This window comes from Sprattus sprattus, assembly GCF_963457725.1.
Source record: "Sprattus sprattus genome assembly, chromosome: 10".
NCBI lineage: Eukaryota > Metazoa > Chordata > Actinopteri > Clupeiformes > Clupeidae > Sprattus > Sprattus sprattus.
Genome location: NC_137908.1, coordinates 29,028,686 through 29,056,089, shown reverse-complemented (window position 1 = coordinate 29,056,089; position 27,404 = coordinate 29,028,686). Strand labels below are relative to the sequence as shown.

The following is a 27,404-nucleotide window of genomic DNA, read 5'->3' as shown; positions in this document are numbered from 1 at the left end:
GTCTAAACACAGAATGGTTATGTCCATTCTGCAGGGGGGGGGGGGAAATGACATTTATTTATTCAACAACATTTTTATTCTCATTATTACTTTGAAATACATATATTTCCCAAACGATGTGTATGATGTGCATGTATGGTTTAATTTCAATGATGAATGTTTTAACATTTTCCCCATCTTTTTATCAAGTTCTGTATTTTTGTCTATGTAATGCAAGTCAAATTTTCAATAATAATAATAATAATAATAATGTACGAACAGATAGTAAAAGATCCAAGTGATATCAAGCACTTAAATTCTTTGCCAACCTGAGCTACCGTCAGACAGAGTGAGATATGGTAAGACCGAAACAGCTGGCTTTTGCCACAGATCGACAAATGAACAGATTTGCAGTTATACAAAGTCTTATGACAAGAAAGTAGACAATAAAAAAAGTAGACAATATAGTAGTACTAGTATCATAGTACTACTAGCACTAGTAGTAGTAGTGAGTCGTATTCATACACAAAGAAAAAAAAAACCATTTTGCTTTCCTCCCTAACTTATGATTGGCTACTTGATTTGGGCATTTCATTAGTTCCTTATTCAGAGTTCATCTACAGGTACAGCTCAGTATGGCATTGGATGACAGGCCAGGACCCCTTTCCACTAGCCATAACACAAGTGTCTTGATGGTTTGAAATCACATGCCATAAAACATTACCCAACCAGTCCAGGAATTTGAGATTGGACAGCTAGGTTATTACACCTGTCCTGACCTGTCCAATCACTAAGAATCAGTTAGAAGAATAAAGGAGACCAAAGACAAAAGCTTAAAAAGGTAGGGCACATTAGGATAAGCAGGTAAGCATGACTCAGTGATCAGGGCAGTGTTTTAAATCCATACCTCTAACCCTAGTTTGAACTGAAATGGTAGTTCTACATCTGTATTAGCTGCAAATGAGGTGCTTTGTTAAAGGTCTACAAGTCAACAAAGTGCAGAAATTAAAAGCATTCAGGCTCCTCCAACACCCCCTATCTTGCCACCCAGTTCACCTCTGAGACTATCCACGCATGTCTTAGAGCAGTACATGTGGCCGTAGATGCGTTTCCACACCCTCAGCTCACACCGACATCAATGACTTATCCTTCATCCTTAACATCTCAATTTTACAGTTTGGGAGCAAATCCATAAGGAAGCCCCTTACCCCCCTTCCAAGTGTTACTGGGACATGAACTTCACACAGAGAGGCCAAGAAAAGAAAACAGGTGTCCAGAGTTGTAACGGCGGGGTTAAAAGGGCATTTTTTTTTTTTTTTTTTTAAAGATAATCACACACATAGTTACCAAAAGGTTTTGACATATTTTGGTGGTCTTCGAGCTTATATGTTAGCCTTTTGAGCTTAAGTGTCTTTGAGTATATGGATGTGAGTGCATTAACGTGTATGGTGTACTCTACGAGAGGAAGCCTGCTTGCTCTACAAAGGCCAGTTATAATATTGGGGAAAGTAGGGGGGGGGCAGGGGTTCAGGGTAGGGGAGAGAGAATGTGTGGTTGGCAGAGGGGAGAGACAAGGCCAGAGGGGGTGAGGGTCTACAACAGAGACCCCCCACCCAACCAAGGGTTCCAGGTCCTCAGCAGCTACATGTCTCTGCTGAAGGCTTGGCACGCTCATTTCTGTCCAGTTTGATTGGCTCAGGGAACTCGTTGTACAACTCCACCTCGGTTTCCTGAGCACAGCAGAGATGGATACAGACAGGAAATGAAGAAGTTAGAGGAATTAAGAGCGCAGTCATTTTATGTCATGACAATACCACTGACTGAGTGAAGAACAATGTATACAGCTATGAGCATTTTTAAAGACTGAATACTGGTATTAATATTGAAGTAAACAATTACTAAATCAACGTCAGAATATCACTTCAACTACATAAAGTGATGACTTAAGCTCTTGTGCCATACCTGCTTTAGGGCATTGCGTGCTATGGTCTGAAAGGCTTGCTCCACATTAATGGCTTCCTTAGCGCTCGTCTCAAAGTAGGGGATGTTGTTCTTGCTCTGGCACCATGCTTGTGCACGCTTGGTTGTCACCTGGGGAACCAAAAACACAGGGTGTAATTAAATAGACAGCAGATTCTGTATAATCTGACCAAAGCTATACAAGCAATTGTATAAATAGGCAGAACTGAAGAACTTGTTGATGATGAACTATTTAGCCCTCTGTTTTAATTCACTGACAAGATTCACCACAAGAGAGCTCAAGACAAGATTCACCACAAAGGAGCTGCACTTCTGAGGAAGAAGACTAGGAGTTTCGCTTTACTCTCCCTTTGCTGATGCCATGCGTTTACCTGTCTGTTCTCAAGGTCTATCTTGTTGCCAAGCACCACAAAAGGGAAGTTCTCTGGATCACGAGGGCTGGCCTGAATCAGGAACTCATCTCTCCAGCTGTCTAGGGTCTTGAAGGTGTTTGGAGCGGTCACATCAAACACCAGAACACAGCAGTCTGCGCCGCGGTAGAATGCTACTCCTAGAGACTGGAATCGCTCCTGGCCTGCGGTATCCCATATCTTCAGAACAAACAACGGAAAACTGGTTAAAGAGGCACTGCACCCTAAAATGTGTGTTTTTTGTTGTTGTAAATTAATGGATATGACCAAACTGAGAAAAAAAGAAGACACCACAAATGTCCCCCTTTTTAAAAAAAATTGGTGTTTGTGTGGGTTGATAATGGCTCAACACACATCTACTGTTAAAAATCCTACTGAACCATCCTAAATGCCGATGCTGACATGGACTCAACCATTTGGGACTTATTCATGAAATGGGCAGCCCACCTCCCCCAGCCCCTGCCAGTGAGGGTGAGTCTCAGAGGCCGTTTACATGGAGCCTAGTTTATCAATCTGATACGGATAGCTAATACAGATAGCCCCATCATTTACACAAGCACTCTCTATCCGCACTCCCTTGCCGCAACGATCCAAATCGGGGGTAGAAAGTGAGTAGATTTGAATCGGTACGGGGGTTGGTGTTCGTCTGTACAGCTTCACGCAACCTGATGACGTCATTTCCCCACGTGATCAATTCGCGATCTCCAACCACTATATACAGCCGCGGAAAAAATTAAGAGACCACTTCAAAATTATCAGTTTCTCTGGTTTTACTATTTATTGGTATGTGTTAAAGTAAAATGTACATTTTTGTTTTATTCTATAACCTACTGGCAACATTCCTACCAAATTTCAAATAAAAATATTGTCATTTAGATCATTTATTTGCAGAAAAATGACAATTGGTCAAAATAGCAAAAAAGATGCAGTGTCTTCAGATCTCGAATAATGCAAAGAAAACAAGCTCATATTCATTTTTAAACTACACAATACTAATGCTTACACTTAGGAAGAGTTCAGAAATCAATATTTGGTGGAAAAACCTTGATTTAAAATCACAACTTTCATGTGTCTTGGCATGCTCTCCACCAGTCTTTCACATTGCCGTTGGGTGACTTTATGCTACTCTTGGCGCAAGAATTCAAGCAGCTCGGCTTCTTTTCATGGCTTGTGACCATCCATCTTCCTCTTGATCACATTTCAGAGGTTTTTGATGGGATTCAGGTCTCGAAATTGGGCTGGCCATGACAGGGTCCTGATCTGGTGGTACTCCATCCACACCTTTACTGGCCTGGCTGTGTGGCATGGAGCATTGCCCTGCTGGAAAAAACATTTCTCAGAGTTGGGGAACATTGTCAGAGCTAAAGGAAGCAAGTTTTTCTTCCGGGACAACGTTGTACTTTGCCTGGCTGAGGTTTGTAAAAGACCATAAGGATTGAAAAAAGCGGACTGGAGGGTCTTCTAGTTCGTCTTCTCTGATGAGTCCAATTTTCAGCTTTGCCCAACACATGGTCGTCTGATGGTTAGACGGAGACCTGGAGAGGCCTACAAGCCAGAGAGTCTTGCACCTACTGTGAAATCGGACTCATCAGAGAAGACGAACTTAGAAGAACCTCCAGTCCGCTTTTTCAATCCTTATGGTCTTTTACAAACCTCAGCCAGGCAAAGTACAACGTTGTCCCGGAAGAAAAACTTGCTTCCTTTTGCTCTGACAATGTTCCCCAACTCTGAGAAGTGTTTTTTCCAGCAGGGCAATGCTCCATGCCACACAGCCAGGCCAGTAAAGGTGTGGATGGAGTACCACCAGATCAGGACCCTGTCATTGCCAGCCCAATTTCGAGACCTGAATCCCATAAAAAAACCTCTGAAATGTGATCAAGAGGAAGATGGATGGTCACAAGCCATGAAAAGAAGCAGAGCTGCTTGAATTCTTGCGCCAGGAGTAGCATAAAGTCACCCAACGGCAATGTGAAAGACTGGTGGAGAGCATGCCAAGACACATGAAAGTTGTGATTTTAAATCAAGGTTATTCCACCAAATATTGATTTCTGAACTCTTTCTAAGTGTAAGCATTAGTATTGTGTAGTTTAAAAATGAATATGAGCTTGTTTTCTTTGCATTATTCGAGATCTGAAGACACTGCATCAATTTTGCTATTTTTACCAATTGTCATTTTTCTGCAAATAAATGATCTAAATGACAATATTTTTATTTGAAATTTGGTAGGAATGTTGCCAGTAGGTTATAGAATAAAACTGAAATGTACATTTTACTTTAACACATACCAATAAATAGTAAAACCAGAGAAACTGATAATTTTGAAGTGGTCTCTTAATTTTTTCCGCGGCTGTATATCCCTTGTTCTCCCTCAAAATCTCACTCGTGGTGGGCCTCGAATTCACTTTCATTAACCCAGCCTACTGATTTTTGATTAGCCTCCTATCTTGATCTAATTCTTCTTATTCAGACGTAACATAACTCATGACCACAAATATAAATTGGCCAGCGATTTAATTGCTTTTTTATTCATAAATGTATGTAAAATGGCCGGAGCAAAGGCTCATGGGAAATGGGATGACAGACATGTCATGTTGTACTGTTCCAAACTCTTTATTATCAATAGAAAATATAATTCATTTTCGCATATCCTTTAGTCTGACCACTGATTTTATTAACCACCATAATGTAATGTTGCTAATTGGAGCTTGAATGTCTTGTGTAATGTGTTTATCCGTTTGCTGCTTCCTTTACCTTGTGCTTTTGAGTCTCTTCTTCTAGGTTTTTCACGTTTTTTCAGTTGTGTAAATAAAGCGCTAAAGCGCCACCCACAGGCGTGGGGTATGTACTACAGCCCGTTCAACACAATCTGGTGGCTCCGTTTTTACGCAAATCTCTCGTTACCAGGCTCCGTCTTTACGAAATTAAAAGATTGGATAGGTGTGAAAAATGAACCAGATTACGGGAATCTAGACTCCGTGTAAAGGGGGCCTCATTTTCATTTGGCTGAACAAGACTCATCGTTACAGGAATTTACGCCTCCCCCCTCCTCAACCCCACTCCTTTGTTGACTTAAGCATAGTGATCATTCTAAGGTAGGCAATATTTGCTGTAATTTGATCAATGTCTGAGGGGAGAAAACACTTGATAAGCATTTACTCATTTCCATCCTATGGGCTTTGAGTTGATGTTTTAATTACCTGCATTGTGACGAGTCGGTCATCAACCATCACCTCTTTCGTCAGAAAATCAGCTCCTATTGTTGCTTTGTACTGATTACTAAACTTCTTATTGACATATTGATTCATCAGCGAGGTCTTCCCAACTCTTAAGAAGCAGAGAGGGAAAGAAGAAAAAGAGAGAGAGAGAGATTAATGCAATTACAAAGATGAAAGCCACACTTATTTCTACAGCCTTGTTTCAATGATGTGGCTTATGATTTAATCAGCCATAAAAATGCAACCCACTATGCAACCAACTTGAATTTTACAAGCACCTCAAGAAAGTAAACAGTAAATAGCTCAACAACCACCTGTGTCTGAGGCACACCTGTGACATGGCCTTTGGGTACAGACCAACAGCATACTGGAACAGATTATCAGATCTGCATGCATCTTCCTCAGCCGCTTAGATTACTGAATATAGTAGGTCATTCCAAGGGAAGGTGTATAATTACAGTAGAAACTATCTGAATATGTATGTTTAAGCAAAAAAAAGTATTTAGATTTGCAAAGCTCCTCTAAGAATCTAAAAAGAATCTATAATGTCCTTTTCAAGGTAGGCCGAACTAGCTTCATGCTAGACTTTAACAGAGACTTATTCTTCCCCAGCCTGCACTGTCATTGTCACAATTTACATGACATTTATTGTTGAAAAAAATGACATTGCGGATGCAACAGTGCTTTTCTTTGAAAAATAAGGACATTTCTAAGTGACCCCAAACTTTTGAACGGTAGTGTATATTTAAAAAATATGCACGCGCACGCACAACCCCACACACACACACACACACACACACCCTTTGCTGGTGGCTTTCAATCATAAGGTGGTACTCACCCAGAGTCTCCCAGGATGATCACTTTCAGTAGAACTTTCTTCCTAGACGTCATTCTGTCAGAGCTGGAGAAAGCACAAATGTATCTGAGCAACACAGCACAGACTAAACCCATGCAAGTACAACGTATAAACGTATATCTTTTAAAATCAACACACTACTGATTACAATTTTACTATGACAGACGAAAACATCTTGAAAAACATAAAAACAAGGCCTATAATTCTTACATTGCACAGACGATTATCTACACTACCCGAAAGACAGTGAGAACTGAACTGGAATACTGGGCTCATCTCTGACACTGAGTCACTCTAGCAAACCTTTGACCAAAGAATGACCTTTAACCTGAATTAATCACATTCACCTATTTGGTTTGATAGCAACAGCCTCACAACTAGGGGCAGTCTGATCTAATCCAAAATGCTGGTCACACTGTGACATACCAACTGGCTCTGTTTCCCACTGGCTAATAAGGCACATCCAGTTGCATGCTAGGCATGCAGGCAATAAGCATTCCTCAACTTTTTCCCTCTCCAGGCTGTTCGGTTTATTTGTGCAAATAAGACCATGAGTGCCTTGAATCAATGTAGCATTACTATAGTCTTTTAGGAGTTTTAAAGCAAAAAGAAACCTTGTGTGTACTGCCGGGCCAGAGGTCTCACTCCATGTACACTCATGCTCTTACTAGTCATGTGCTCCCTTTTGAAACCATTACTAGTCACAAGACACACAGCACAGACATAGCCATGCCTACTGTAATACCGTGACGGAAAGATCACTTCCCCCTTCCCCTGTGGACTAACCGAGTGAAAGGCAAGGCTTCTAGCCAGTTGGACGTGAGCTCTCTCACATGTCAACAAGCTTTTTGTCTGTCAGGCGTGTGACAGGCCCCCTTTAAGAAGACGATTGGCTGGCTGAACTGAGCAGGTCGAGCAACGTGTGATGAAATGCCTCGGACAGTAAATCAAGCTGGAACATAAGCTATGGGGCACAACATGTCCCCTGGTGCAGAGAGGTCAAAAACAAAAACAAAAACAAACAAAAATCTCTGGCAGCCAGCGACTGCAACCATCTGTGTGACTGAGCTTCAGGCCAGGTTCCCCTCTCTTGAGGTAGAACATCAGCCAAAGGAAAAAAACTCTTAATTTATCGATCCACTTCACAGGTTTTTGATTCTGTCTCTTTTTTTAATAATTGAAGCAGGAATCACACATACATTAAGATTTGTGATCATATCTACAAGAGATTGAAAAGAAGGCATCACTTGCCCTCTCTCCTCTTGCCCAGCCATAAGCAAAGGCTCTTCACAATACCAACATCATCTTGAACGATGTAAGGATTCAAGCCCTGTCCCTATTCCACCCCTCTAAAATGAACATTTATATCAAAGCACTACAAAGCAAGCCCTTTGTTTCTTTATAATCTCAGTCCCTCAGCGCCTCAAATATACCACTTGAAAGCTGTGTGCTGCCGACTCAGTGATAGCCCTCTGGCAGCTCTGCAGTACTTAAAAAAAAGAAAAGAAAAGAAAAAAACAAGAAATTCTCTCCAGAGCCCTGGATACTGAGCTTTAGGAGAAGCTTGACAAAATGAAAGTCTTCATCCTCCCTTTTTATGAAAAATACACAGAACCATGCAAACTTTCATGGACATGACAGTGGGTAGATACTCTAAATCCGGTCAGTGTTGAAGTCTAAATGTCTGATGAAGCCCGTTGCCTTAAAGCAACAACACATCTTGCTTTACATGAACATAAAAGCATGTACATGCCCTTTGAGCTTCTTTTTTGGTTTGCTGTAATTAAACAATATCATTGTGTCTATTTGAGGAGAACAATACATGTTACATGTCTGAGAAAGATACTTATCTCATTTGCTTCACAAAGAGTAAAGAAATCGTAGTCAATGCTGCAAAAGAGCCGTGTGGGCTAGAGCGCTTCCTTTTCAACACATACTGAGGATACATTAGGGCTTTACCCTGGCTCTGACCCCACACTATTGCCCCTGCTCTGGAGTGCAACCCCAGGAACTCCTGTGCAACGTTCACAGAGGCTGGTGAGGCCTAGGATGTCAAGAGCCACTGAAAAAAGCACTGATCTTGTTCTGTTGTACCCTCAGTGGAGCTGACTAATTTGAGACCGCTTTAGGGCCATAATGCCCCTTTTGCTCTTTAACAGTCCGTAGATTTGGATTCAATGGTAGCGGTTTCCAGACATACGAACAGGTGTGCATGTGAACGGTCCTATTCCTCTTGAAAACCAAGAGGGGTAGCATTCCTGCTCCCAGAGGTCTCCTTGGATCTCCTTGTGATCGAGTGTGTACCAAGTCAGTGGTTATTGAATGGGGCACTTGACATAAGGAATGTACAGCAGCACTGAGAAGTCTATAAGTAGACTCTCTTGGCTGACCAACATTTAAAATCCCATTTGCACTCTATCACCTAGTCACACTTAAATGAGATGCAGGAACGACAGTGGCCCTTCACGAAATTTTTGCACAATTAAATATGACTCAGAGTGTGCTTACACTTGATTTTAAAATGTGTCTTCACGATCAGATCCCAAGTTGACAGCTGAGACAACATTACCGTTTACACCTGTGTCCAGGTCGCAAGGTGTCCAGCTAATCACTTGTGTTCAGATTTCACTCCTGCCTACTGCCTTTTTAGGGATGTATCAGTGTTAACACTGCAAAACATGAGTTGTCAAATGCATCCCAGACCTCCTCTGCAAGTGGTTTGAGTGAGTGGAGCCGCTGTGGTCATTTACAGTTGTATTTAGCGCTGTCCTTTTTGTGATCAGAGCGCCCAAGACGTGTTGCAAAACTAGGTGTAAACAGGGCCTCAGTCACAGGGAGGATAATCCTGTTTCACTGTAGTGTACAGTGATTTGAGCTACAGTACATGATAAAAGACACCATTCTAATGGTCTTGTTGCATCTATTGTTCTTGTTCACCTCCAAATCTTGCCATTTGCAACTTAAAAACAAATTACCCTTGAGGACGGTGGTGTGCAACTCTGGAAGTACTGAATTGAACTGGAAGGTGCAATTTGCACATTGAGGGCTGAGAGTAATTCATGTATTTGCCATTCCAACAAAATGACGGTTCATGGACTAATGGCAAACCTATGCAAATTGCTACAGCGCTTTTGTGCACAGGCTAGGGCCTGCTGATCATATTAAATTAATGATAGAGCAGGATCTGTTGGCCAATGTCCACCACTCCCCTTCCTCACAGACCAACAAAAGGATCAGTTACAGCCAGAAAGCAGACTTCTTGTCTATGCTGGTAACTTTGAGGGGGTTGGGGGAGACACCCCTGGGGCATACTTGTGAATCCTACACTCTTTGCTGTGGATGGATACCCTCACTCCAAGACATTTAATCTACGAGGGTCAATTGATTTTGTCTCAGGGTTATTAAACTGTATTATACTTCTGGATAAAACTGAATACGACTAGGTGGCTTATCTGCCTTGTCAAACCAAGCAGCCTGTCAAGCACTACCATAAAAATTACCACAAAAGCATATGCAGTGATCTTCACCATTAGCCATTATAAATTTACAAAATTCGTTAAAAACCTCCATTACAACTTATATCCATGGACTGAACTGAAGCAACAGTGGTGATGGTCCTGGATACTTTCCAACATCATGTCAAAGGATTTAAATATAATATAGTTATAGAACATAGACAGTAAAAGCTATAAACGTAACGATATGGACACATCCTCCCACGTGGACGAGAGCACAAAGGGAGAGCGATTCCCTGCACTTGTCAACTCCATATTTAATCTGTAACCCATGACACCAGGAAAAGTCGAATCACGTGGTGAAAAGGGTCCTCTCAACCCCCTTCACTTGAAACCCGTGGCCAACGTTATATAGGCTACCATTAAGGTTACAGTTAGTTAAATTACCTTGGCTTAGGCCCATACTAAAACAGAAAATAACGTTCACTCATCTTAAAATATATCTAACGTTGATTGACATTTACTACATTATGCCGAAATTCAAAATGCCACACTAACTGACGATAACAAGCTATTTAAATAAAGCTGTTTGTGGTAGGCCTGTGCACATTTCGCAAGCTCACCAACAGCTTCTTAGTAGCATTGCCGAGGCAACCATTCGCATTTATTCGTTACATTGATAATGTCGGTAATTGCTCACTGATCGCAGAGCCATGGTATAACTGGTAATGACCACCAACCAGGGCGACGGAAACAAATAATGTAGCTGTCTAACTAATACACAACAACAGAAAACCACTGCAGCAATAACGTTATCTGATACTCCCAGCTGGTTAGCTAGAGTATGTGTCCTAATCTAGCTAACATTAGCCCATAGCGACATTAACAATTCGAGCTAACAATGTAACTGGCCGTCTTGTCAGTCTGTCACTATTTAAGATGATTGACTATGAGCCTACGTAAATTCATAACAGAAGGCATTCCCATAAGTTGACTGAGCGATATCAGCAATATACTCTTCAAAAATAACTAAACTTGGATCCGCCTAATGTCAGCTAACGAATGTGGTATCTCAACACCGAGGGATAGCTCAAATTGGCTAACCTTAAGAGCACAGCGTTCTCGGCAACTAGCTAAAGATTTCATGAGCTAACTACTTCAAAGTGAATAGAAGCCGTCAATTTATTTTGTACTTTAAATGTTTAAAAGACTGCCACGCTAACTAGCAATCCTACTCGATAACAAGGCCAATTGCTGTAAAAAATAAAAATAAATAAAATAACCCTCCTTGAAGCGAACGTTAACCCATTTTAGTCTATGTCAGACAGTAAATAGGCTATCTATGTTGACTTGCTATCTAGCTATCCCAAATATTTGCAACATTGCAGGAATATGAGCACTTCGTTGCTTAGAAGACACCCAGCTGAGGTTAGCCAGTTAGTATCTAATACTTCCAATGAAGCTTCACCCAGTTGACGCAGCTTGACGAATTTAGCTAGCTAGGTAGCTAATCGACAAACTGTCCAACATGGCTAGCCAGAACGCTAACGTTCGTTGCCGACTGTGAAACTGTCAAAGCAATGTGTTAACCCTAGACATGAATAAATTCGGATTGCAACTTTACCTGAAAGACGCACTGTCCAATATCGCTAGTTAGCGTTCTTAACACGTTAGGCAGCTATTATCTTCAGCTGACTAACGGTAAACAAGACAGCCAGTCCCAGACAGAAGCTTTTCGTCTTTTGTTGCAGGGCTTAAAAACCTGATGAGTCCAATCTCGTTTTAAGGCAATTCTCAATAACTCGTTCGCTGGGTAGAGATGATGTCCTTCTTTTGTGACTAAAGCTAAAAAAAACACGGTACCTATTTGGGGGAAACAAATAATAACCGTGTACTGCACCGTCACCGTAGGACTTTAGCACACAATCTTTCCCTTTCTGTTTCTAACCTCAGCACCAGCTAGCTAGCTTACTTCCTCCAAAACAACCCCCAGCCCATGACGTCATCACGCACGTTCCAGATGACACACCTTTGCACCTTCCATCTTCTTGTAAACACGTTAGTGGTTGAATTATGGTCACAAATGCATATGCTATGTGTGGTAAGGCTCAAAGAAGAAATGGAGAGTATGTCTATATGTATTATATTATTGTGACTGTCTCACAAAAATCCTGTCACCCTAACTCCTCTGAATACAGTTAATCTCTATCCTAACTCATACCTGAATGCCTAAATTTAACACTGACCAATGGCAGCTTGTGATTTAACTACACACATTTTTTTGGCTGTGCTGAGAACTGTAGTTGTGGTATATTTGGTTGGAATGCAGTATGTAGCAATTGTACTGCAGGGCTGGGGTTAGGTTTAGCAATTTAACCCTTAAATAACAGCGCTACAATGACAATTACAATTTAATATGGAGAATGGCCTCTGTGCCATTGTCATACCAGGGTCCAGAGGCATATTACTGCGCTTTGTAGGTTTCCGGAAGCCGCCCGGGTATACTCAGCACGCTATCTACTGTTTACAATCATCCTGAACCTTGTAAGGATGATCCATTTGGGACTTATCTACATCATGACAAGTGCAGCCTCCAGCCTCTGCCCATGAGTGTGAGTATTATTACAGTGCATGAAATGCCCTGTATTGTTATTCCTAGGCTTCTTCTTCTTATTACAGTGCATGAAATGCCCTGTATTGTTATTCCTAGGCTTCTTCTTCTTCTTATTACAGTGCATGAAATGCCCTGTATTGTTACAGTGCATGAAATGCCCTGTATTGTTATTCCTAGGCTTCTTCTTCTTCTTCTTCTTCTTCTTCTTCTTCTTATTCTTGTTACCTTTTTCTGCGATTAATTCAGCCCGAACCGCTTAACGTAGAAACTTCATTCAAACTTTGTCGTGTAGGTCTTGTAAACGACACTTATGCTATGTATTTTTCACTTTTCTAAACTTTATACTTTTTAAGATATTAAAGAAAAACGAATATAAATTTCTCCCATTGACTTACATTGGGCCATTATGACATCATAATAGGGTCTTTAAACTGGCTTGCACCTGTGCTTTACTGACACCTGTGCCAAATCCAAGGAACCTCTTCTCTCTCTGTCCCTCTCAATTTAACTGTAACTAGGAACATTAAGACACCATCCATTCTCTATTTTTTTTTCTCTCCATCTCTCCATCTTTCTCTCTCAGTCAACTTTCTCTCACACTCAATCTCTCTTCTTCACTCCATTTTTATCTCCTTTTTTCAATATTTTCACTCTCTCTTTATCTCTTCATCCAGAGCCACTCTTGTTCACTCTTTTTTCCTTCATCCACTCTTCTTTCCTTCTTCCACTTTTCTTTCCTTTCTTCACTCTTCTTTCCTTCTTACACTCTTCTTTCCTTTATTCTTTCCTTCTTTCACTCTTCTTTCTTTTCTTATTACCTTCTTCCACTCTTCTTTCCTTCCTTCACTCTTCTTTCCTTTCTTCTTTCATTATTTCACTCTTCTTTCTTTTCTTCTTTCCTTCTTCCACTCTTCTTTCCTTTCTTCACTCTTCTTTCTTTTCTTCTTTCCTTCTTTCACTCTTCTTTCCTTTCTTCTTTCCTTCTTCCACTCTTCTCTCCTTTCTTCACTCTTCTTTCCTTTTGTCTTTCCTTCTTCCACTCTTCTTTCCTTTCTTCTTTCCTTCTTTCACTCTTCTTTCTTTTCTTCTTCCTTTCTTAACCTTTGCATTTCATGCACTGGTATTTCCTTCAGGAAATGCATTTTCTAGTTACAGTGCATGAAATGCCCTGTATTGTTATTCCTAGGCTTCTTCTTCTTCTTATTCTTGTTACCTTTTTCTGCGATTAATTCAGCCCGAACCGCTTAACGTAGAAACTTCATTCAAACTTTGTCGTATAGGTCTTGTAAAGGACACTTATGCTATGTATTTTTCACTTTTCTAAACTTTATACTTTTTAAGTTATTAAAGAAAAACGAATCTAAATTTTCCCATTGACTTACATTGGGCCATTATGACATCATAATAGGGTAATTAAACTGGCTTGCACCTGTGCTTCACTGACACCTGCAGCAAGCCTCCAAGGGTCCTCTTCTCTCTGTACCTCTCCATTCAACTGTATAACTACGAATATTAATAGACACCTTCCATACTCTACTTTTTTTTCTCTCTATCACTCTCACTTTACTTTCTCTCACACTCCATCTCTCTGCTTCACTCTTTTTTTCTCCTTCTTTCAATATTTTCACTCTCTCTTTACTGTCTTTATCCAGAGCCACTCTTGTTCACTCTTCTTTCCTTACTTTGATTCTTCCTCCCTTCTTTCCTTCTTTCTACTCTTCTTTACTTTCTTCTTTCCTTCTTCCACTCTTCTTTCCTTTCTTCTTCCCTTCTTCCACTCTTCTTACCTTTTTCTTTTCTTCTTTCCTTCTTCCACTCTTCTTTCCTTCTTCCACTCTAATTTCCTTTCTTCACTCTTCTTTCCTTTCTTCTTCCCTTCTTCCACTCTTCTTTCTTTCTACACTCTTTTTTCCTTTCTTCTTTCCTTCTTCAACTCTTCTTTCCTTCTTTCACTTTTCTTTTATTCGTTCTTTCTTAACTTTTGCATTTCATGCACTGGTATTTCCTTCAGGAAATGCATTTTCTAGTTATTCTTCTCACCTTTTTCTGCGATTAATTCAGCCCGAACCGCTTAACGTAGAAACTTCATTCAAACTTTGTCGCGTATGTCTTGTAAAGGACACTTATGCTATGTATTTTTCACTTTTCTAAACTTTATACTTTTTAAGATATTAAATAAAAACGAATCTAAATTTTCCCATTGACTTACATTGGGCCATTATGACATCATAATAGGGTCTTTAAACTGGCTTGCACCTGTGCTTCACTGACACCTGCGCCAAATCCAAGGAACCTCTTCTCTGTCCCTTTCAATTTAACTGTAACTAGGAACATTAAGACACCTTTCATTCTCTACTTTTTTTTCTCTCCATCTCTCCATCTTTCTCTCTATCCCTCTCAGTCTACTTTCTCTCACACTCAATCTCTCTTCTTCACTCCATTTTTATCTCCTTTTTTCAATATTTTCACTCTCTTTTTCTCTTTCACTCTTGTTCACTCTTCTTTCCTTCTTCCACTCTTCTTTCCTTTCTTCTTTCCTTCTTCCACTCTTCTTTCCTTCTTTCACTTTTCTTTCCTTTCTTCACTCTCCTTTCTTCTTTCCTTCTTTCACCCTTCTTTCCTTTCTTCTTTCCTTCTTCAACTATTATTTCCTTCTTTCACTCTTCTTTCTTTTCTTCTTTCACTCTTCTTTCCTTTCTTCACTCTTCTTTCTTTTCTTCTTTCCTTCTTTCACTCTTCTTTCCTTCATCCTCTCTTCTCTCCTTTCTTCACTTTTCTTCCCTTTCTTCTTTCCTTCTTCCACTCTTCTTTCCTTTCTTCTTTCCTTCTTTCACTCTTCTTTCTTTTCTTCTTCCTTTCCTAACTTTTGCATTTCATGCACTGGTATTTCCTTCAGGAAATGCATTTTCTAGTTTTGATTTGCCGATCGAAATTACTGTAGATAGAGTTAGACAAAGAAAGATATATAAATGGATAGAGAGATCCTAAAAAGTATAAAGTTCAGAAAAAATAAAATAACATAGCACAGGTGTCATTTACCTACGACCAATGTGCCAAAAGTTCTACATGAAGCAGTTCAAGCTGAATGATTTGCAGAATACTGAGAATAAGAAGCCGATAAGAACAGAACAATGCATATCAAGTTCAAGTTCAAGTATTTATTTGTCATATACACAGAAAAACATAGTCAGACTGGACATTGAAATTCTTAGGACAAGACACCGCACAACAACCTACCATAGCATAACATAAAATAACATAACATAACATAACATATAAGTACTCTGAACATAAATTACACATATAATAAACATATAATAAATCTACAAAATCTACAAAATAAATATACAATACCATCTGCTAAACATATAATACAAGTAACCTAAACTAACCTAATATACCTATACTAACCTAAAGACAAATCAAATGTGCCTGGTATCAGGTAGTGCAATATCACTGTAGTGCAAACAGTGGAAAACTGTAACATGTAAAGTGAAGGTGCAAGACTGTATCACTGTCCATTTAAAAGCCTGATGGCCCTTGGAAAGAAACTGCTCTCCAATCTACGGGTGCAAGATCGAATACTTCGGTAACGCCTACCAGATGGCAAAGGGGAAAAAAGTTTATAGGATGGATGGTAGCAGTCTTTAAGGATCCTGCCAGCTTTCCTGATGCATTGTGTATGGAAGATGTCCTGTAGGGCTGGGAGCTCCCTGCCTATGATAAACTCTGCAGACCTGACCACACTGCTTAGGGCCTTACGGTCCTTGGCTGTGCAGCTCCCGTACCACACTGTGATGCAACCAGTCAGGATGCTCTCTAGTACACCTGTAAAAGTTAGTGAGGATGACTGATTCCATACCAAACTTCTTCAATCTCCTGAGGAAGAAAAGGTATTTCCGGGCCGCTTTCACCACCTTGTTCGCGTGAACAGACCAGGTGAGATCACTGCTGATGTTCACCCCAAGGAACCTGAAGCAACTGACCTTTTCGACTACTGATGTATAGGGGCGCATGCTCTTCCTCCTGCCGTCTCCTATAATCCACAATCATCTCTTTAGTTTAGCTGATGTTAAGAGAGAGGTTATTAACCTGACACCATGTTGTCAGGGTATCAACCTCCTCTCTGTAGGCTGCCTCGTCATTGTCAGTGACGAGGCCCACAATGGTTGTGTCGTCAGCAAACTTCACGATGAAATTTGAACTGTGCGTAGCCGCACAGTCATGCGTGAACAAGGAGAACAGGAGGGGGCTGAGCACACAGCCCTGGGGGGTGCCTGTGTTGGTGATTACTGTGGATGAGGTGCGGTCACTGATTCTCACCACCTGTGGCCTCCCCGTCAGAAAGTCAAAGATCCACTTGCATAGGGAGTTGCTTAGTCCCAGGTCTATGAGCTTGGAGACGAGTCTGGAGGGGATGATGGTGTTAAATGCGGAACTATAGTCAATGAAAAGCATTCTTACGTATGTATTCCCTTTGTCCAGATGGGAGAGGGCGGTGTGCATAGTCAGGGCGATGGCATCATCAGTAGACCTATTGGACTGGTATGCAAACTGCATAGGGTCCAGGGTGGGAGACAGTGAGGAGCAGATGAAGGATTTAACTAGCCGCTCGAAGCACTTCATTATGACAGAGGTCAGTGCTACAGGGCGATAGTCATTCATGAAGATGGCCTTGGTGTTCTTGGGCACAGGGATGATGGTGGTCCTTTTGAAGCAGGTGGGGAGTACAGACATGCTGAGGGAGAGGTTAAAGATGTCGCTGAAGACCGCTGCTAGCTGGTCAGCGCAACCCCTGAGGGCCATACCTGATATGCCATCTGGGCCCGGTGCCATACGAGGGTTGATCTTTTTGAAGCAGTGCCTCACCTCAGCTACAGTTAATGTAGGCACACCACTGGATATCTTCACATGCACTGGAATAATAAAAGGCCTACACTGTTGAGAAATAGGCTATATGCACACGAGTGATGCCCGTCACTATAAAAATCTTGCAAGGATGAACGTCAGTGACCTCTGAACTGGTGCGGTTGCAGCGGTGGTACAGTTTTAAGATTAAACTTTATACATTTCGTAAATATCATGGATTTTAGAAAGTGGTTAAGGAGATTTCACTCTACGACTCAGCTTCTGAGTCCACATGCTCAGAAAATGACTGTGGTATTACCTATAGTTATAGGTATTTAGCAGATGCTTTCGTCCAAAGCAACTACAAAACAAAACATAAAACAACCAGCATAAAACAAAATTAGCAGGACAGGGTAAGCCTTTGGTTTAAAGTTAAGAACATATGTCACTTTACTGCAGGGAATAGTCTTAAAGGTTTAAAGTTTAATTTAAATACATGAGACAAGGTTTTTTTGTGTGTTGCCATTGCTACTGTGTGCAGTGTTTTGCGATACCAGTTTATCACTATGGTTGTGTGTTGTAATGTAGTTGGTGGTTCATTTGGTAGCTATCTGATAAAATGATGTGAACTGTATAGTCGGGAAACCTCATAATCTCATCTATCATGGCAATCTGCTATTGCAGGCCGCGTATGTGTGTATTTGTTTTGACGTTTCTGACTGTCAATACACACAACCTGAAAAAAGTAGCCACTGATTCAGGCCTTCTGGATGTCAGAGGTACAGTACTCTCCTTCTACTTTCTACTACTTTTGGACAGTACTCTTTTCAACTAGGTTCTTAGTCCTTAGCCTAAGGCAAAAAGGCCCATATTGTTTTTCAACTGGGACAAGGAACAACAATGACAGACAAATGATGTGACTGAAACTTAAACATGGTTAACAATTCAGTCTAATGTTTTGTTTAACTTTGTTTAAAGGATCAAGTCAAGAAAAGTAGTGTTAGTGTTCTATTCTTATACTGTGAATCTTAGATTCTCCGTTTTATAGTCTGACAGAATTTGTCAAAGAATTCAGTGGGGTGGCTGTGAATGAAGTGAAGTTGTAAGACCACTGGTGCACTGTATGCAGTCACTGTGTAATTAAAACATGTACTCCATCTTGTGGCAGTAAAGACAGTGCAAATACATACTTATGTGTTGTCTTCAAATCTTGCAGCTGTCCAAACACACAAAAAAAGATCTAGCAAGTCCTGCTTGCAAAGAGATAAAGAGACAACATCTCACAGGATATCAGGCTTGGCTACAGGAATTTAAATAAGAATGTCGGAATTTTAAAGGAAGGGAGGCAGGCAATACAGGATGTCAAGAAAGCTCGGATCTAGAGGAAAATGGGAAATAAAATGGATGGGTAGATAGAAAGTGTGGATCTTTATTTATGGAGAGGTAGATGTTAGACCCTATGCTTCAAATGTATGGCATATTTTCCAAGTAAATCTACTAATTTAAATGTACAACACAGACTAGCCAGCAATTTAAAATCACAAAGAAAATTCAGAAAATGTTTAAAATAAATTCCAACTGATATGCTATGGTTTCGGTTTACTTACAGGCTTCCACGTTTTTGTTTTACCTAGCCTGTTTTTAAGGCAACTTTTTTTCAAAAGACGTCCCCGCCATATTGCGTCACTGTACGTACGAATGAAGGAAACGTCATCCTTTAGACTGCTGCCCTGGACCAGGCTTTCTCTAGCATTGTGCGGCCTATTTCTCGCTGTAGTAATTTGGCTCAAAAAACGCGAAACGACTGAACAGGAACCGCCGCATATTCGGTTGCGTGCATAAAGCTACACCAATGTCCCGTAAAAGAATGTATTCATCCGTGGCCACATATATTCTGCTAATTTGTGGACTATATCGTGCAGTGGCAGCCACCGGTTTGGTCAATGATGAGGTGAAACGCACAGTGGACTTGAGTACGCACCTTGCTAAGATTTCTGCCGAGATCCTATTGTCAAATGAAGGAGATTCTGCGGTCAACAGCTTTGTTGTGGCCCTTGAACCCGAACTAGCTCCACATCTGGCCTATATTGGCGCATCGGTAAGTAGTCTCAATTTAAATGATAAAATCTGAAATGGCTAGCGACAGCAGGCTACTGAGTTAGCTTTACAAACTAATAATTGAATAAGCTAACTCTATTAGCCAACAAGATAGCACAGTAGTCCTGAGAGTGGCAACCCATGCCAATATGCTTCGTTACTTAGAAGACATTGAGTTGTTCACTTCAGTTAATTTATCTCATTCAAGGAGGGCATAGGGCTGGACCAGGAACTGTAGCCTACATTAACCAGACATTTTCTCACACGAGCTTGAATTACGCTGTTAGCTAGCTATCTACAAGATGGCAAGGAACCCTTGCAGATGAATTGGCACTCAAACTGATTGGTCAGTCTTAAACTTGAAAGCGATGTGTTCGTTTAACTTTGAATGTGTATGCAACGATTAGCGAACCAAATAATGTGGATTAGAAGTAATGATGTATTGGGTAATGGTATTGTGTTGCTTACTGACTTGGATATAGCTAAGCAGTTATTTTGAATAGAGATGGTTCGTATTTACATTTAAGTGGCTAGTCAGCCATCAGTTTATTGAATGAAAAAATATGCAAGATACTATAACACGTTGTATTTTTATATTAATTTGTGTATGGTATGATGGTGCAGGCAAAGATGGTTATGGTTTAGCTTGCTAGCTAGCTAATAAAGTGCACTGTAGTGAAGCCTCATTCACGTCTTTATGCGCAGGGCATTTCCGCGCACTCCTCTGTCAGTGAGTGTGTGACACGTAAGCGCTCAGCAAACTTACTTCCGTGTCTGAGGCTTTTGTAGGTCTTGTTACTTTACCCGCTGTCAGCATCACAAATGTAAGGACATTTCAAAAAAGCACAGTGTAAAACAAATTAAAAAAACTTTTGAGGATTGATGAAGTTTTAAAATAGCATTTTGCCCTTTAGTTGCATCAGTTTGCTTAATCCCCCCCCATGCAGTGTATGGATAGAAACGGCAGTAGGCATTACTTGACCACACCAATCTTGCATAATATGTTGCATGTATGAATCTGTCCAAGCTGGATCACACCATATTGTTTCATGTTTCTCTTTGGCTTGGGCAGTCTACTGGTCTTTCATAAGTCAGTTACTCCTGAAGCCTTCTGTACTCCTCAGGGCCTTTGACGTGCTTGGCATTCATTAATAAGTGTTTTAATAAATATTTGCTTTTTGTTTTCTTCAGGTGAAGGGGGATGAAGAGGACGATGGACATCTGGAGTTGTCAGAGACTACCCTGCCTGGTCAGAGGTGAGTTCTACCTGCTTTAAGACCACATACTAGCAAAGGTTGTTGCGATGGTTCTGTGTGAGTTGCAAAGATGAAACAACTTTAGGCATAATGCATTTTCCTAAATTAAGTCTACCATCAGAATTCCCAATTTGTTACATATTTTGCGGCATCTCATTATCTTATCTATCCATATTTCTCTTTGGTATCCTTGCAGTGGCAAGTTTTTTAAGGTGGAGTTGCCCTCTTCACTGGCAGCAGGCGGTAAGCTCCGTGTGAAGGTGGAGACGATGCTTAGCCATGTGCTGCGTCCCTTCCCCACCCAAATCACCCAGGCCGAGAAGCAGCTGGTGGTTTTCCAGGGCAACCACTACATGTACTCCCCCTACCCCAGTCGTTCCCAGACCACCCGCGTCAGGCTGGCCTCGAAGACCGTGGAAACTTACACCAGGCTGGGTAACCCCAGCAAGTCAGACGAGGTCATTGAGTATGGGCCTTTCCGCGATGTTGCTCCTTTCAGCCAGGTGAGGCTCTCATGGTGCGATCTTATGTACAAAAGCTAATAAATGTTAAAAAATATTATATGCCATGATGTGTCATGAGGTATGACAAAAGGGGCTTGTTCAGAGATTCCTATTGAAACCGGGCATGGTAAAGAATTCCAGAAGCATCTTGTCTGTTATGGTTTGGCAATATTTGAAGTGTTTTTTTTTTATATTGTGCTAAGCAGGGGCTTTTATTTGTATTTGTTATTTCAGGACACCATGAAGATCCATTATGAGAACAACACCCCTTTCCTGACCATCAGCAGTATAACCCGCACCATCGAGGTGTCCCACTGGGGCAACATCGCTGTGGAGGAGACCATTGACCTAAGGCACACTGGTGCTTACCTGAAGGGACCCTTCTCCCGCTATGACTACCAAAGGCAGTCAGACAGCGGAATCTCCTCTGTCAAGTCTTTCAAGGTGAGCCAGATTGAGCCTAGATGTTTTTGAGGTTGTCCTAATGGATAAAAAAAAACATTGTTCAGTGTTTTGGTAGACTTTTGTTTCCAACTTCCAAATCTTTACACACATACAAAGTGTTTCCTATTTCTATGTCCTATCTAATGTTTCATTGTAACGTTTGGATATTTCCATGTTGAACTAAGATTTTTGAGTTGTGCTTCCACATTTAGTGCATCTCTCCCCTTGTTCCACAGACCATCCTTCCTGCTTCAGCTCAGGATGTGTACTACCGGGATGAGATCGGCAACATCTCCACCTCACACCTCCAGATTTTGGAAGATTCTGTGGAGGTTGAGGTGAGGCCTCGCTTTCCACTGTTCGGAGGCTGGAAGACCCACTACATGGTTGGCTACAACTTGCCCAGCTATGAGTACCTTTACACTTTAGGTTGGTAACTTAGTTCAGTTATAGAAACTCTTTGGTATCCTTACCTTCATGTAGAGATATCTAAATCTAATGATGGCACTTATGACTTACAGGTGACCAGTATGCCCTGAAGATGCGTCTTGTGGATCATGTCTATGATGACCAGGTGATCGATTTTCTCACTGTGAAGCTCATTCTCCCAGAGGGTGCAAGGTAAGTGTTTTTGTCAAATGTTGTGATAAGCATGTCATGATTGATTTATTAGTAGGGGTGTCACGATACAAAAAATTCAGTAGTCTGTAGCAATACCAGTAAAATAACAAGATTCTTGATACCGATTTCGATACCAAAATAAAAAGGATTTTCCAAGATTCCATGCACTTGAACTTGAACTTCTTTATTAAAATATGTGAAAAATATCAAAATGTCATAAGACATACAAAACATGTGCAATAGAGCATAGCACAACATAATAAAGCGCGATTAATGGTTATAGTGCAACAACTGGTGACCCCAGACACATTCCAGACTTCCAGGCATCTTTTCAAAAATGACTGTGCAAAAACAACAACAGTGCAAAACAAAACCTTGGATATAACAGTGCAGCCATTCAGCTAACAAGATGAACATGAGTTTTGAGCTTCTTAAAGGACGTATTAAATACAAAATAAATCAATGATCAGTGTGGTCGCAGCGAAATTCCAGCTGTCACTCGCAAATCGTCTTATAGGCTTCATTGAGTCTATGGTATCAAAAAATAAATAAATTGGGTTATCGTGTTTTTTCAAACCAATTGCATATTCATTTGTAACTATATTAAACTAGGACATTCAGTGAATTTCCCTAGTTTAGTCATGATACTTGCAAGATACATGCTCTCTTTATCTCTATCTCCTTCTAACCAAGGTAGGCTATAGGCTAACGTTAAAACTACAGCATAGCTAACCTAAACTACGATATTTGTGTTTCTCTGGGTCTTTCACAAAGTAGTTATTGCGTAGTTTTGGAAAGGGTATCTCCCTTCCATTCCACCTTTTTGCACGATATCTGACTGTATAGAGAACTGTCATTGGCCGACTGCCTTCCCAGTGTTGCCAGATATGTTAATTATCCTCCAAAATGAGCCTCTGGTATGATACGCCATTTCCAGTCTGGCAATACTGCGCACCTGGCCGCCTCCACTAGTTTCATCGTTTACAAAAGTAAATGGAATCTGCATGTGAAAAACGTGTCAACTTCGACTGGAACACTGAAGCGTATACTGCCCCCGAAGAAGCGCAGCACCGATTCTAACAGCTGGCATTGGCGCTCACGGTACTTACGGTGATTTAAAAAAAATGGGCATCGTCTGTGTTTTGTTATTTTAGTATCGAAAGGTAACGTAAGTATCGGTTTTCGTGACATCCCTATTTATTAGTGTTTTGATGTGCTGACATTTAATGCGAAATTGTGGAGATCATTCTCATTTTGTGAACCCCTGTGATGGCTGCTTTCTCCCTGCCACAGAAATGTCCACATGGAAACACCTTACCCCGTCAGTCGGGACTCCGACCAGCTGCACTACACCTACCTGGACACCTTTGGCCGGCCCGTGCTGGTGGCTACCAAGAGCAACCTGGTGGAACAGCACATCCAGGACATGGTGGTAAGCTGTGGATACTGGGTGTGTGGTGGGGGAATATATCTCTTAACCAGATCTAGTAGCCGCCCTGGTATGGTACAGTTTATTTACCTGTTCAAATCATTGGCAGGCAGTGTTTGATCTAAGGGTTACGGTGCAAACCCATGACAGCGACGCAATCAAATTCCATCGCTTTGAGTGGGCGTGGTGTAGCGTGTGGAAATAGCATACAGTCCTACAATTTTCAAACCGTCAAAGACGACACCAAACAATCTCATTGGCTGCTGCCGGGAAATATCGCTCCTCATTTGCATAAGTTTCAACATGTTCGAATTTTCAACGGACGCGTCGCTCAGATCGCTCATTTACGTCACAATGGATTGGCTCCCATTGAAATGCATTGGGTTTAGAGATCGCGTCGCTCACAACGGTGGCATGGGTTTGCACCGTTAGGCTTCCTTGGTCTTGGCAGGTTTAGCCGTATCCGCTTGTCCTTGCCCCAGTTTAACGGCATGGAGTGTACTGATTGTCTGCACTGACCTGCCATATACTTGCCATCCAGTTAGAAAAGACTTGGCTGGAAAAAGTGATTAATGAAGTGGCACTGGGTGACAATAGATAATAATGAATACATTGCCATGATTGCATTTCTGTAGCCATGACACAACATTTTGTAGCATGAAGCAAGATATTAAGGGGGAGCAAAGTGGACGTGTAGTAAAGTGGACGTGTAGTAAAGTGGACGTGTAGTAAAGTGGACGTGTAGTAAAGTGGACGTGTAGTAAAGTGGATGTGTAGTAAAGTGGATGTGTAGTGCAGTATTTTGCCTGTCATGGTATGAATACTCAGCATGTGTTGCTCTCCCCTGCTCAGGTGCATTACAACTTCAATAAGATCCTCATGCTGCAAGAGCCTCTGCTGGTGGTGGGAGCATTCTACATCCTCTTCTTCACCGTCATCATCTATGTGCGCCTCGACTTCTCAATCACGAAGGTACCTGATGGAAACATTTTCCTTAACTACCATGAAATTCAAACAGCATTTTAACCCTTGAAAACATATGGAAAGGCATTATAGATACCCTCTCTCTCTGATTGGTTAAACCATCCTAACCAATTCCACATGGCTATCATTTGACGATTGTCAGTAATTGAATAAACACATTACATCGGTTTACAACGTTTACTGTTTAATGCAGGCTCCCACTTAGAATATAGTTGTTGTTGGTGTGAAATTTTATTTGGATTATTTTGTAGTTTTTAGGAAAGGCGGTGTGGTTTATTTGATTTCAGTACAATATGTTTTATAAGGTACTGTCTTAAAAGTGCATTTCCTGGTGAATGTTCACATGATCATCAGCTTATTTATTTTCTTCCCTTCACTGTTGGACATTCCAGGACCCTGCTGCAGAGGTGCGTATGAAGGTCGCCTCCATCACAGAGCAGGTGCTGACCCTGGTGAACAAGCGTCTAGGCCTGTACCGGCACATGGATGAGGTGGTGAACCGCTACAAGCAGACCCGGGACAGCGGGGCACTCAACGGCGGCCGGAAGACCCTTGAGGCCGACCACCGCACCCTCACCAATGACATCAACTCCCTGCAAGCTAGGCTCAAAGCTGAGGGCTCTGACTTAGCTGAAAAGGTGTGGTGGTGTTTTTATCTCTGCTTGTGTGTTTGTGTGTGGCTTGGGCACGGTTGAGACGATTCATATATTTAAGTTCATGGTGATGGCCACTAGAGGTCAGTGATATGATTTTTCCTTTTTGGGTTTTAATCATTGTATTGGCCTGCATTCACACAGTCAGTCAGTCATTCACACAGTCATTCTTTTCTAAATTCTGAAGCAGATGACAACTTTTCTTCAGCAGCGTTCATTCTCTGGCCATTAAAGAAAGTATGGTTCCCATACCCATGTCCACATTATTATCCTTCAGTATTCATATGGTCCAAAGTATTAATCGATCCAAAACTTAACGTGCTGTGTGGATGGTAAACAGTTACTTAAACTTTTGAATGTTTGATTTTTATCTCTTATAAGGCCATCGTGGATCATCTGATAATAAACTGACCTATTTCAAAGACACGTGGCCATATGACTTGTAATATCATGACAAAAATTGAAGGGGCTGGCAAATGCCCCTACAGTATCAGGGTGTTGGTGCAAAATTCAAAAGTTTCAATTGCAAATGATAAACTGTTGTTGATTCCGTCATGCCTAATACATGCACATAAGCACCCTCCTTTACCCAGTGCCACTCTTTGTGCCTGCAGGTGGGCGAGGTGCAGAAGCTGGACGGCCAGGTGAAGGACCTGGTGTGCCGCTCGTGCCAGGAGGCGGAGCGTCTGGTGGCGGGCAAGGTGAAGAAGGAGGCCTACATTGAGAACGAGAAAGGCCTGGCCAGCAAGCGGCAAGACCTGGTGTCCCGCATCGACAGCCTCCTGGACGCCCTGTAAAGCTGGCACACGAGGCCAGAAACATGCCAGCCCACCGCAGCTTCGTTACAACCATGACACCCTGCCCTCCTCTCCCACATGCTCTCTGGCACGTCGATTGTGTCTCAGCATTTGTTCTGTGAGGGCAGACGTTACACGCTGTGTTGGGATATGTATGTGCTTGTGTGAAGGTATGTCAGTGTGCTATGATAGGGTTACAATGTCTTTTGTTCAAATTGAGGAGCCAGTCAGGTTTCTAGGTTGCTGGTTGTTTCTCTTTCACTGAATGTTGGTAAGACTTTATGTCGTGAGAATCTGCGGGTGTTGGCAACCCACTGCACACTACTGGTGCCCCTGTACCTTGACACTGTGTCAAAGGTTGGAGTAGCCTCAAAGCACTGATTTAATATGACAATTATTCTAACCAACAGTTTCAGTTTTAACGTCCCCAATTCTTTTTCTTTTTTTTTTGGCTTCTACAAATGGTTTTCATGTGTATTTTTTTATGATTTAACTTTTTTTGTAAATGACGTGCTGTTTATTCATACCAAGAGATTAGTGAATGCGTGAGATTTAGACTTGCATGTGGAGAGGCAGTGGGATCTGGAACATTCTCCACAAAATTCCAGTGGCTGAAGATACAATTTTGCAATAAAAAGAATCCGTTTGAACTCATTTCTTGAAGTGGTTTGTGTGTGACCTGTTTTGTGTTAATTGAAAGATTTGCTAGTTTACATGCAAATACAGACTGCAAAGGAGCCTGCTGTATTTTTCTCTAAGTATGGGGGAGAATCACCTGAAGAGGGCGCTCATGATTCACTGCCGTTATTCAGACCAGCCATACAATAATCGATGCCTGGAGACGCCCCTGAAACCCTGCACTTTGAAATTGCATAAGGCTATGGGTAGTTTTCGCCCATAAAGATACCCTCCTTAATACCATGCAAACAGTAAATTATAAAAGCCTTTAGAATGGCTTTTCAAGAATGACATTTTAATGGTTTAAACAACTATCAAAAACACAAAATGTCAAATGCTGCAAAAAACCTCAGAAGCTTTCAGTCGTAAACAACACTTCCAACAAGTGTACAAGATAGCTTTTTGTATGAATAAAGTAGTAGTTCCAATTATAATTTAATTAATCCTTAGCCGTTGATGGGCTAATTTCAAAGGAGCAGGTTGATGCTGAACAAAGCTGAATGTTACAGCTTTCTGTACTTGTCCATCCATAGCTTTTTTTTTACCCTGTCCTTCAAGGAGCCCCTGGAATACCACAACCACACC

The 27,404-nt window shown here is 41.3% G+C and overlaps 2 protein-coding genes across 2 annotated transcripts; one reads left to right on the top strand and one right to left on the bottom strand.

Annotated features, from left to right (window-relative positions):
- Positions 1-78: 78 nt before the first annotated feature.
- Positions 79-11,850, bottom strand: rab7a (RAB7a, member RAS oncogene family). The gene is made up of 6 exons (XM_080845961.1): positions 11,520-11,850; positions 6,423-6,485; positions 5,567-5,693; positions 2,331-2,549; positions 1,942-2,070; positions 79-1,709 (listed from the first exon to the last, which is right to left on the bottom strand). The coding sequence occupies exons 2-6, from the start codon at positions 6,473-6,475 to the stop codon at positions 1,614-1,616; spliced, it is 624 nt and encodes a 207-aa protein (XP_080702087.1). The 5' UTR covers positions 6,476-6,485; positions 11,520-11,850; the 3' UTR covers positions 79-1,613.
- A 7,248-nt stretch (positions 11,851-19,098) lies between these two features.
- On the top strand, positions 19,099-26,795 carry rpn1 (ribophorin I). Its single transcript, XM_080845682.1, has 10 exons — positions 19,099-19,455; positions 20,646-20,710; positions 20,907-21,213; positions 21,448-21,657; positions 21,894-22,086; positions 22,179-22,278; positions 23,572-23,710; positions 24,560-24,679; positions 25,084-25,329; positions 25,959-26,795. The coding sequence occupies exons 1-10, from the start codon at positions 19,210-19,212 to the stop codon at positions 26,139-26,141; spliced, it is 1,809 nt and encodes a 602-aa protein (XP_080701808.1). The 5' UTR covers positions 19,099-19,209; the 3' UTR covers positions 26,142-26,795.
- The last annotated feature ends 609 nt before the right edge of the window (positions 26,796-27,404 follow it).

Excerpts from the sequence above, each read along its gene's own strand:
- rab7a (XM_080845961.1), bottom strand. The coding sequence starts at position 6,475 with ATGACGTCTAGGAAGAAAGTTCTACTGAAAGTGATCATCCTGGGAGAC. Across the intron at positions 2,071-2,330 it reads TAGACCTTGAGAACAGACAG|GTGACAACCAAGCGTGCACA; the intron begins GTAAACGCATGG and ends TTGGTTCCCCAG. Across the intron at positions 1,710-1,941 it reads CACGCAATGCCCTAAAGCAG|GAAACCGAGGTGGAGTTGTA; the intron begins GTATGGCACAAG and ends TGCTGTGCTCAG.
- rpn1 (XM_080845682.1), top strand. The coding sequence starts at position 19,210 with ATGTCCCGTAAAAGAATGTATTCATCCGTGGCCACATATATTCTGCTA. Across the intron at positions 23,711-24,559 it reads AGCACATCCAGGACATGGTG|GTGCATTACAACTTCAATAA; the intron begins GTAAGCTGTGGA and ends TCCCCTGCTCAG. Across the intron at positions 25,330-25,958 it reads GCTCTGACTTAGCTGAAAAG|GTGGGCGAGGTGCAGAAGCT; the intron begins GTGTGGTGGTGT and ends TTGTGCCTGCAG.